The following is a 12,628-nucleotide window of genomic DNA, read 5'->3' as shown; positions in this document are numbered from 1 at the left end:
CTCGAAGTAAGGAGATCGCTGGGGAGATGTAACGGATGTGAACAAAACTATGACAGGTTTACATATAAAAAAGAGCAGCTCCTGTGAGCTGATGGCATAAGGACTGGGGGATACAGATTTAAAATTCTGGGTTGGAGGGGTGTGAGAAAGGACACTTTTACACAGCGAGTGGCAATACGCTGGAACTGGCTGCCCAGTGTGGAGTAGAAGCAGGAGATGAACAATGATTTCCAAAGGAAATTGGATGGGCCCTTGGGGGACATAAACTTACAGAACTACAGGCATAGAGTGCGAGAATGGGATTGGATACACTGCAGGAAAATGGGAGAATCCCAGTCACGGGCAAGCTCGGAGAATCTCAGCCGCGGGGAGGTCGGGATTCCCGGGTGAAGGGAGGTCGGAGAATCCCAGTTATTATCTATTCCTGAGGCTGTGTGTGTGAGAGGCTCGATGTGAATACACAATGTCATTGATATTTTATAAAATACTTTGGAAAATCACATTTACCGTATAACTTTCCTCTCACACTTCCCTCGAAGAGTTTGAGAAGGTTCAATCAATACCACGTCCTTGGAGCTTTCTGGGACCCAGCCTCAGTAACTCCTCTTTCTCCCTAACCCTCGCGTTAGAGTTTAACATTAGCAATGAGACTAACAGAACACAATTTCCCCAACTGAGGAGAAGCGACACTGGAGGGTGAACAGATCCCCAGGAGTCAAACACCATTCCTCACCTGCACAGGAATGGCGAAAGCTGTTCCAGTACAGCTACAACACTGGCATCTACCCGGCAATGTGGAAAATTACCCAGGTATGTCCTGAACACAAGAAACAGGACAAATCCAACCCGGCCAATTACCGCCCAATCAGTCTACTCTCCATCATCAGTAAAGTGATGGAAGGGGTCATCGACAGCGCTATCAAGCAGCACCTGCTCAGCAATAACTTGCTCAGTGACGCCCAGTTTGGGTTTCGCCAGGGTCACTCAGCTCCTGACCTCATTACAGCCTTGGTTCAAACATGGACAAAAGAACTGAATTCCAGAGGTGAGGTGAGAGTGACAGCCCTTGACATCAAGGCCGCATTCAACTGAGTGTGGCATCAAGGGGCCCCAGCAAAACTGGGATCAATGGGAATCGGGGGCCAACTCTCCACTGGTTGGAGTCATACCTGGCACAAAGGAAGATGGTTGTGGTTGTGGAGGGTCAATCATCTCAGCTCCAGGACATCTCTGCAGGAGTCCCTCAGGGTAGTGTCCTCGGCCCAACTATCTTCAGCTGCTTCATCAATTATCTTCCCTCCATCATAAGGTCGAAGTGGGGATGTTTGCCGATGATTGCACAATGTTCAGCACCATTCGTGACTCCTCAGATACTGAAGCAGTCCATGTTCAAATGCTGCAAGATTTGGACAATATCCAGGCTTGGGCTGACAAGTGACAAGTAACATTCGCACCACATAAATGCCAGGCAATGACCATCACCAACAAGAAAGGGTCAAACCATTACTGCTTAACACTCAATGCCATTACTATTGCTGAATCCCCCACTGTCCTGGGGGTTAGCATTGACCAGAAACTGAACTGGATCCAGTTATATAAATACCGTGGCTACCAGAGCAGGTCAGAGGCTGGGAATTCTGCAGTGAATAATTCACCTCCTGACTCCCCAAAGCCTTTTCCAACATCTACAAGGCACAAGTCAGGAGTGTGATGGAATACTCCCCACTTGCCTGGATGGGTGCAGCTCCTAAAACACTCAAGAAGTTCAACACCATCCAGGACAAACCACCCGCTTGATTGGTTCCCCTTCCACAAACATTCACTCCCTCCACCAATGACGCTCAGTTGTAGCAGTGTGTACTATCTACAAGATGCACTGCAGCAACTCACCAAGGCTCCTTCAACAGCACCTTCCAAACCCATGACCGCTTCCATCTAGAAGGACAAGGCAGCAGACACATGGGAACACCACCACTTGGAGGTTCCCCTCCAAGTCACTCATCGCTGGCTCAAAATCCGGGAACTCCCTCCCAAACAGCACTGTGGGTGTACCTACAACTTGGGGACTGAAGTGGTTTAAGACGCCAGTGAACCACTTTCTTCTCAAGGGCAATTAGGGATGGGTAATAATTACTAGACTAGCCAGCGAGACTCATCCTCATGAACGAATCAAAAAGGGAGAGACTTTCCATCGAATGATCTGGGTTTGAATACAAAGTCTGAAGGCGGGGCAAGGGGGAGGCGGGGCGAGGGGTTGAGGAGGTGAGGGTGGTGGTTTGAAGGGGATGAGGGTGTGAGGGCGTGTGGGAGTGAGGAGTGACAATATGAGGGGGTGAGGGGATAATGGAACTCATGAGAATTCTTTCTCGCAGAGGGCTGTAGAGGCTAGGCCATTAAGTATGTCCCAGGCTGAGATAGACACACTTTTAATCAGTAAGGGAATCGAGGGTTACGGGGATAAGGCGGGAAAGTGGAATTAAGGATTATCAGATCAGATCATTGAACAGCGGAACAGACTGGGTGGGCCAAATGGCCGCCTTCTGCTCCGTTGTCTTATGGTCTAAAAGTGGGAGTGAAATGCTTCAATAGGAGGGAGGAGGAGTTTGTATCCGGGAGAAGATTCCGGTTAATTCCCAATGATTCTATTTCAGATAACGTGTTCCTGTCTCCGGAGCGCAGCCACAGCCTCGGTTTACAGTTCAGACCATACTCCTGGAGTGGGTACTCCACAGCTGGACTCAAGCACCTGGTTGAGGATTACCTGTCACCGATGTTAGACACTCGGAGGACGTTGCAGAGTCCGGCCGCTGCGAGGAGTATTGAAGAGAACATTGTCTACACTCCCAGAGCTCTGCACAAAGCTCCCTATAACTGCGTCAAGTGTCACAAGGTGAGGACACACACCCTGACATACCCCTCCCCCTCAGACACACACCCTGACATACCCCTCCCCCTCAGACACACACCCTGACATACCCCTCCCCCTCAGACACACACCCTGACATACCCCTCCCCCTCAGACACACACCCTGACATACCCCTCCCCCTCAGACACACACCCTGACATACCCCTCCCCCTCAGACACACACCCTGACATACCCCGCCCCCTCAGACACACACCCTGACATACCCCTCCCCCTCAGACACACACCCTGACATACCCCTCCCCCTCAGACACACACCCTGACATACCCCTCCCCCTCAGACACACACCCTGACATACCCCTCCCCCTCAGACACACACCCTGACATACCCCGCCCCCTCAGACACACACCCTGACAAACCCCGCCCCCTCAGACACACACCCTGACAAACCCCTCCCCCTCAGACACACACCCTGACAAACCCCTCCCCCTCAGACACACACCCTGACAAACCCCTCCCCCTCAGAGACACACCCTGACAAACCCCTCCCCCTCAGACACACACCCTGACAAACCCCTCCCCCTCAGATACACACCCTGACATACCCCTCCCCCTCAGACCACACACCCTGACAAACCCCTCCCCCTCAGACACACACCCTGACATACCCCCTGACACACACACACACACACACATAACCCGCCCCCTCAGACACACACCCTGACAAACCCCTCCCCCTCAGACACACACCCTGACATACCCCCTGACACACACACACACACACACATACCCCGCCCCCTCAGACACACACCCAGTCAAACCCCTCCCCCTCAGACACACACCCTGACAAACCCCTCCCCCTCAGACACACACCCTGACATACCCCCTGACACACACACACACACACACACACACACACACATACCCCGCCCCCTCAGACACACACCCTGACAAACCCCTGCCCCTCAGACACACACCCTGACATACCCCTCCCCCTCAGACACACACCCTGACATACCCCCCGACACACACACACACACACACCCTGCCCCCTCAGACACACACACACACACTGACATACTCCGCCCCCTCAGACACATACCACGACATAGCCCCCGACACACACACACACACACACCAACATACCCCACCCCCTCAGACACACACCCTGACATACCCCTCCCCCTCAAACACACACACGACATACCCCGCCCCCTCAGACATAACCCCGACACACACACACACACACAGACACCCTGACATACCTTGCCCCCTCAGACACACACCCCGACATACCCCCCGACACACACAACCCCTGACACACCTGATCCCCCGCCACACCCCCCCGAAACACTCCACCCCCCCAACATACCTCCCCAAAACTTCCCACACCTACCAACACACATCCCCCGACACACGCACCCCAACACACACACCCTCAAAACTCCCTGACACCCCCTCAGACACACAAACCCTTCAACAACCCCCCCCCCACACACCCTCCCCGACAGTCCCCAGACACACAGCCCCTGCACAGACACCCTGTCCCCAGATGCAGCCTGAGTCCCCTTGGTGCCATTTCCTGTGATGTTTTTGGCTGCTCCCAGGCAGGTCCTACATCCCCCAGAACGGACTGTTGGAAATGAGGTATTGGCGGTGGGAACCCTTCTACACGTTCTTCACGGGGTCACCGCTCTCCAGGTCCTTTCCAGCACCTTCTGCTGAAGTCCTGGGGCGATCCCCTCCCCCTTCACCAGAATGGACGCCAGCAGAATGTGTAGGCCATGAACCATCCTTGTCGCCAGTTGTCATGTATGTCCTTATCGAAGTATGGTGCAAGAAGAACCACAAATAGGCCACGTCCTGAGACATTGGGAACTCTTCATTATCGGCGGAGCCTGTCCCAGAGTCCGATCCTAAACACTAAACACTAACGTGGAGCTGGGATCACAGGCTGATCGCCAGGATCTTATCGAATGGTAGAATAGACCTGAGAGGCCAAACAGCCTATCCCTGCTTCAAATCCTGGAGCTCTTTGTGTCCACCTCACAGTTTTCTTTCAGATTTAAGTAACCTGGACGAGTGACCCAGAGGAATGGACTAATGTTCTGGGGACATGGGTTCAAATCCCACCACGGTAGCTGGTGGAATTTAAATTTAATTAATAAATCTAGAATTGAAAGCTAGTCGCAGTGATGGTGACCATGAAACTATCGACTGCTGTAAAAACCCATCTGGTTCACTAATGTCCTTTAGGGAAGGAAATCTGCCGTCCTTACCCGGTCTGGCCTACATGTGACTCCAGAGTTCCAGCAATGTGGCTGACTCTCAACTGCCCTCTGAACTGGCCGAGGGAGACACAGTTCAAGGGGTAATTAGGGATAGGCAATAAATTCCGGACCAGCCAGCGACATGCCATGGAAGAATGAAGCAAAGAAAACCATATTCCAGCTCCTCTGCTTTGATTGCGCTGCCTGCCGGGGTCGGGGGGATCAGCCTCTGCTCAGAGCTTTCTGAGACACGGCAATATCTTTAGCTGTGACCCAGTCCGCAAAGCCCCACAGAGCAGTCTTCATCAGGAATTTCCCTTCTTTGTAGGTGTTCTCGACTTCCCACGGCCTGGAGGTTCATGTGCGCCGATCCCACAGCGGCAGCCAGCTCTTTACCTGTGAGGCCTGTGGCAAAGCCTTTGGACATGCTGTTAGCCTGGAACAACACCAGACCACACACTCCCAGGCCAAGGTAAGGCACACTGTCTCTGCAGACATGCACACGCATACGTGCACACATGTACACACACACATACATACACACACGTATATACACACACACATACACACACACACACACACTCACATACATACATACACACACACACACACACATGCACATGTACGCGTATACACACACGCATGGACACACATATACACACACGCGCACACACATGCACACGTGTACACACGTACGCACACACATGTACACACATACATACACATACACACATGTATACACACACACACACACATGCACACGTACATGTATACATATGCGCATGGACACACATATACACACGTACACATGTGCACACATGTGTACACGCGTACGCACACGTATGCACACATGGACATGTATACGCATGCGCACACATGTACACACACGTGTACACACACGTGTACACACACGTGTACACACACGTATACATACACACGTATACACACACACGTATACACACACACACATATGTATACACACACTCACACACACTTACCAGAATTCTGCCACCTTGCCCGCCACAGAATCAGAGCGGGCGAGGGGCGGACAATGGAAATGTCCATTGACCTCGGGTGGGAATTTCCGGTCTCACTCGAGTGAGGCCATAAAATCCCACCCGATGATGTGAGGTTGAGTAGAGTAATGGTAGATTGGTGTTTGTCAAATGGTAGAATGCTCAGGAGGGAAGCATTACATGGTGCCTTTAAAATGTGGTGCCTTTTCTGTGCTTCGAGAGTTTAAAAACAATGCAAGTCCAGATAGAGTACCCAAACTGAAACATTTGTATTGAAAGGCCAAGACAACAGACTTTTGAATTTAGCCAATCAATTTGAACCAGGCACTTAGAACATAGAACATTACAGCGCAGTACAGGCCCTTCGGCCCTCGATGTTGCGCTGACCAGTGAAACCAATCTAAAGCCCCTCTAATCTACACTATTCCAATACCATCCATATGTTTATCCAATAACCCTTTGAATGCTCTTACTGTTGACGAGTCCACTACTGCTGCAGGCAGGGCATTCCATGCCCTTACTACTCTCTGAGTAAAGAACCTACCTCTAACATCTGTCCTATATCTCTCACCCCTCGATTTAAAGCTATGTCCCCTCGTGCTCGCCATCACCATCCAAGGAAAAAGGCTCTCACTATCCACCCTATCTAATCCTCTGATCATCTTGTATGCCTCTATTAAGTCACCTCTTAACCTTCTTCTCTCTAATGAAAACAACCTCAAGCCCCTCAGCAGGGGGGTCATACGAGAGAAATTCAGGGAGTTGGGTGCTAGGCTAAAAAGTAAGACCTCCAGGGTAGCAATCTCTGGACTGCTCCCGGTGTCTAGTGCAAGTGAGGCTCGGAACAGGGAGATTCTACAGTTGAACGCATGGCTAAAGGACTGGTGCAAGAGGGAGGGTTTTAAATTCATAGATAACTGGGAAATCTTCAAGTCAGGATGGCAACTGTACAGAAAGGATGGGTTACACCTTAACTGGAAGGGAGCAAATATCCTGGCTGGGAGTTTTGCTAGAGTGTTTCGGCAGGATTTAAACTAGTGTGGCAGGGGGGTGGGGAACAAAACAGGAGGTCAGTAAATACTGAGGCTGGGGTTGAGCTGGGGGCCAGGGCAAGGCTAGCTAAGAAGAGGAGCACCCTGGAGGAGGAGGACCTGACTGGGCCTGGAGGTCTGGAGTGCATCTGCTTCAATGCGAGGAGTGTAACGGGTAAAACAGACGAACTTAGGGCCTTCACTTTGGTAATTCACTTTGGTAGGAATAACAGATGTGTTGAGTATAGGGCTAACGGGAGGACTTTGAATAGTGTGGAGGAGCAGAGGGATCTGGGTGTATGTGTGCATAGATCCCTGAAAGTTGGGAATCAAGTAGATAAGGTTGTTAAGAAGGCATATGGTGTCTTGGCGTTTATTGGTAGGGGGATTGAATTTAGGAGTCGTAGCGTTATGTTGCAACTGTACACAGCTCTGGTGCGGCCGCACTTGGAGTACTGTGTGCAGTTCTGGTCCCCACATTACAGGAAGGATGTGGAGGCTTTGGAGAGGGTGCAGAGGAGGTTTACCAGGATGTTGCCTGGTATGGAGGGGAGATCCTATGAGGAGAGGCTGAGGGATTTGGGATTGTTTTCGCTGGAAAGGCGGCGGCTGAGAGGGGATCTTATTGAAACATATAAGATGATTAGAGGTTTAGATAGGGTGGATAGTGATAGCCTTTTTCCTCTGATGGAGAAATCCAGCACGAGGGGGCATGGCTTTAAATTGAGGGGGGGTAGTTATAGAACCGATGTCAGGGGTAGGTTCTTTACCCAGAGGGTGGTGAGGGATTGGAATGCCCTGCCAGCATCAGTAGTAAATGCGCCTAGTTTGGGGGCGTTTAAGAGATCCGTAGATAGGTTCATGGACGAAAAGAAATTGGTTTAGGTTGGAGGGTCACAGTTTGTTTTTTTTAACTGGTCGGTGCAACATCGTGGGCCGAAGGGCCTGTTCTGCGCTGTAATGTTCTATGTTCTATGTTCTATGTTCTATGTTCTATGTTAATGCTTATGCGGAATTTGGATGTGGTTGCGGTGACGGAAACTTGGTTAAAAGAAGGACAGGACTGGCAGCTGAATATTCCGGGGTATAAGTGTTTTAGGCGAGACAGAGGAGGGGCTAAAAAAGGTGGGGGAGTAGCGATATTAGTTAAGGAGCATATTACCACGGTGCAGAGGGTAGACAACTTAGAGGGGTCATGTACTGAGTCGCTGTGGGTGGAACTCAGAAACAGGAAGGGTGCAGTCACTATGCTGGGGGTGTACTACAGACCACCCAACAGCCCACGGGAAGTGGAGGAAAGGATATGTCAGGAGATTCTGGATAGGTGCAGAAAACATAGGGTTGTTGTAGTGGGGGACTTTAATTTCCCTGGCACAGACTGGAAAGTGCTTAGAGCTGGGGGTCCGGACGGGGAGGAATTTGTAAAATGAGTACTGGAAGGTTCTTTGGAACAGTATGTAGGTAGCCCGACTAGAGAGGGGGCTATACTGGACCTAGTTCTGGGAAATGAGCCCGGTCAGGTCGTCAAAGTTTCGGTAGGGGAACATGTGGCAAATAGTGACCACAACTCTGTTAACTTTAGGATAGTAATGGACAAGGATGAGTGCTGTCCTACGGGCAGGGTGCTAAATTGGGGGAAGGCTGACTACAGCCGGATTAGGCAGGAATTGGTGGATGTTGATTGGGAGAGGATGTTCGAGGGTAAGTCCGCGTCTGGCATGTGGGAGTCTTTTAAGGAACTATTGATAAGGCTGCAGGATAGGCATGTGCCTGTAAAAAGGAAAGATAGGAAAGGTAGGATTCGAGAGCCGTAGATAACCAGGGAAATTGAGGATCTGATTAAAATGAAAAGGGAGGCGTACGTTAAGTCCAGGCAACTGAAAACGGATGGAGCTCTGGAGGAATACAGAGAGAGTAGGAAAGAACTCAAACGGGGAGTTAGAAGGGCAAAAAGAGGTCACGAGATGTTCTTGGCAGGCAGGATTAAGGAGAATCCTAAGGCATTCTATTCATACGTTAGGAACAAAAGAGTTGTCAGGGAGAAAATCGGACCTCTCAGGGACAAAGGAGGGGAATTATGCTTAGAACCCAAGGGAATAGGGGAGATCCTAAATGAATACTTTGCATCGGTTTTCACGAAGGAGAGGGGCATGTTAACCGGGAGTGTCTCGGAGGGAGGTGTTGACCCGTTAGAGAAAATCTCCATTACAAGAGAGGAAGTGTTAGGTTTTTTAGGGAACATTAAAACTGACAAAGCCCCAGGGCCTGATGGCATCTATCCTCGACTGCTCAGGGAGACGAGAGATGAAATTGCTGGGCCTCTGACGGAAATCTTTGTCGCTTCTTTGGACACGGGTGAGGTCCCTGAGGATTGGAGGATAGCGAATGTGGTCCCGTTGTTTAAGAAGGATAGCAGGGATAACCCAGGAAATTAGAGGCCGGTGAGCTTGACGTCCGTGGTAGGGAAGTTGTTGGAGAGGATTCTTAGAGACAGGATGTATGTGCATTTAGAACGAAACAATCTCATTAGTGACAGACAGCATGGTTTTGTAAGAGGGAGGTCGTGCCTTACAAATTTGGTGGAGTTTTTTGAGGAAGTGACAAAAACGGTTGATGAAGGAAGGGCCGTGGATGTCGTCTATATGAATTTCAGTAAGGCATTTGACAAAGTCCCACATGGCAGGTTGGTTAAGAAGGTTAAGGCTCATGGGATACAAGGAGAAGTGGCTAGATGGGTGGAGAACTGGCTTGGCCATAGGAGACAGAGGGTAGTGGTCGAAGGGTCTTTTTCCGGCTGGAGGTCTGTGACCAGTGGTGTTCCGCTGGGCTCTGTACTGGGACCACTGCTATTTGTGATATATATAAATGATTTGGAAGAAGGTGTAACTGGTGTAATCAGCAAGTTTGCGGATGACACGAAGATGGCTGGAATTGCGGATAGCGAAGAGCATTGTCGGGCAATACAGCAGGATATAGATAGGCTGGAAAATTGGGCGGAGAGGTGGCAGATGGAGTTTAATCCGGATAAATGCGAAGTGATGCATTTTGGAAGAAATAATGTAGGGAGGAGTTATACAATAAATGGCAGAGTCATCAGGAGTATAGAAACAGAGGGACCTAGGTGTGCAAGTCCACAAATCCTTGAAGGTGGCAACACAGGTGGAGAAGGTGGTGAAGAAGGCATATGGTATGCTTGCCTTTATAGGACGGGGTATAGAGTATAAAAGCTGGAGTCTGATGATGCAGCTGTATAGAACGCTGGTTAGGCCACATTTGGAGTACTGCGTCCAGTTCTGGTCGCCGCACTACCAGAAGGACGTGGAGGCATTGGAGAGAGTGCAGAGAAGGTTTACCAGGATGTTGCCTGGTATGGAGGGTCTTAGCTATGAGGAGAGATTGGGTAGACTGGGGTTGTTCTCCTTGGAAAGACGGAGAATGAGGGGAGATCTAATAGAGGTGTACAAGATTATGAAGGGTATAGATAGGGTGAACAGTGGGAAGCTTTTTCCCAGGTCGGAGGTGACGATCACGAGGGGTCACGGGCTCAAGCTGAGAGGGGCGAAGTATAACTCAGACATCAGAGGGACGTTTTTTTACACAGAGGGTGGTGGGGGCCTGGAATGCGCTGCCAAGTAGGGTGGTGGAGGCAGGCACGCTGACATTGTTTAAGACTTACCTGGATAGTCACATGAGCAGCCTGGGAATGGAGGGATACAAACGATTGGTCTAGTTGGACCAAGGAGCGGCACAGGCTTGGAGGGCCGAAGGGCCTGTTTCCTGTGCTGTACTGTTCTTTGTTCTTTGTTGTTCTTTCCTCATACGATTTTCCCACCATACCAGGCAACATCCTGGTAAATCTCCTCTGCACCCTTTCCAACACTTCCACATCTTTCCTATAATACGGCGACCAGAACTGTACGCAATACTCCAAATGCGGCCGCACCAGAGTTTTGTACAGTTGCAGCATGACCTCCTGGCTCCGAAACTCAATCCCTCTCCCAACAAAAGCTAACACACCGTACGCCTTCTTAACAACCCTATCAACCTGGGTGCCAACTTTCAGGGATCTAAGATACTTAGATACCAAGATCCTATTAAATTTAAATCTGATGATTTTGACAACTTAGGACCAATCCTATTGTGGGAAATATTGATATGTCATTGATATGTTTAAGAAAGGGAATAGAAATGACCCTGGTAGTTATAGGCCGGTTAGTCTTACTTCGGTGGTCGGTAAGTTGATGGGAAAGGTCCTTAGGGATAGGATTTACGACCATTTCGAAAGATGCAGCTTAATCCGGGTTAGTCAGCACGGATTTGTGAAGGGCAAGTCTTGCCTCACAAATTTGATAGAATTTTTTGAGGAGGTAACTAAGTGTGTAGATGAAGGTAGTGCAGTTGATGTCATATACATGGATTTCAGTAAGGCGTTTGATAAAGTCCCCCACAGTCGGCTTATGAAGAAAGTAAGGATGTGTGGGATAGAGGGAAGTTTGGCCGATTGGATAGGTAACTGGCTATCTAACAGAAGGCAGAGGGTGGTGGTAGATGGAAAATTTTCGGACTGGAAACCGGTTCCCAGCGGAGTGCCACAGGGATCAGTGCTTGGTCCTCTGCTATTTGTAATTTTTATAAATGACTTGGAGGAGGGGGCTGAAGGGTGGATCAGTAAATTTGCTGATGACACCAAGATTGGTGGAGTAGTGGATGAGGTGGAGGGCTGTTGTAGGCTGCAAAGAGATATAGATAGGATGCAGAGCTGGGCTGAAAAATGGCAAATGGAGTTTAACCCTGACAAATGCGAGGTGATTCATTTTGGTAGGACAAATTTAAATGTGGATTACAGGGTCAAAGGTAGGGTTCTGAAGAATGTGGAGGAACAGAGAGATCTTGGGGTTCATATCCATAGATCTCTGAAGGTTGCCACTCAAGTGGATAGAGCCGTGAAGAAGGCCGGTAGTGTGTTGGCGTTCATTAACAGGGGGTTTGAGTTTAAGAGCCGTGGGGTTATGCTGCAACTGCACAGGACCTTGGTGAGACCACATTTGGAATATTGTGTGCAGTTCTGGTCACCTCACTACAAAGATGTGTGGGTTAGGTTGATTGGCCAGGTTAAAAATTGCCCCTTAGAGTCCTGGGATGTGTAGGTTAGAGGGATTAGCGGGTAAATATGTCGGGTGGGATTGTGGTCGGTGCAGACTCGATGGGCCGAATGGCCTCCTTCTGCGCTGTAGGGTTTCTATGATTCTATGATAAGGATGTGGAGACACTGGAAAGAGTGCAAAGGAGATTTACCAGGATGCTGCCTGGTTTGGAGGGTAGGTCTTATGAGGAAAGGTTGAGGGAACTGGGGCTTTTCTCTTTGGAGCGGAGGAGGTTGAGAGGAGACTTGATAGAGGTTTATAAGATGATGAGGAGGATAGATAGAGTGAACGTTCAAAGAC

The 12,628-nt window shown here is 49.8% G+C and overlaps 1 protein-coding gene across 1 annotated transcript in view; it reads left to right on the top strand.

Annotated features, from left to right (window-relative positions):
• LOC144507542 (zinc finger protein Gfi-1b-like) overlaps window positions 1-12,628 on the top strand; it is a 121,129-nt gene that overhangs the window by 16,623 nt on the left and 91,878 nt on the right. Inside the window, exons 4-5 of the mRNA XM_078234682.1 lie at window positions 2,652-2,890; window positions 5,466-5,609. Coding sequence (XP_078090808.1) covers window positions 2,652-2,890; window positions 5,466-5,609 — 383 coding nt within the window. The remainder of the gene's footprint in view (window positions 1-2,651; window positions 2,891-5,465; window positions 5,610-12,628) is intronic.

This window comes from Mustelus asterias, chromosome 19, assembly GCF_964213995.1.
Source record: "Mustelus asterias chromosome 19, sMusAst1.hap1.1, whole genome shotgun sequence".
NCBI lineage: Eukaryota > Metazoa > Chordata > Chondrichthyes > Carcharhiniformes > Triakidae > Mustelus > Mustelus asterias.
This window is presented reverse-complemented; position numbering and strand designations above follow the sequence as displayed.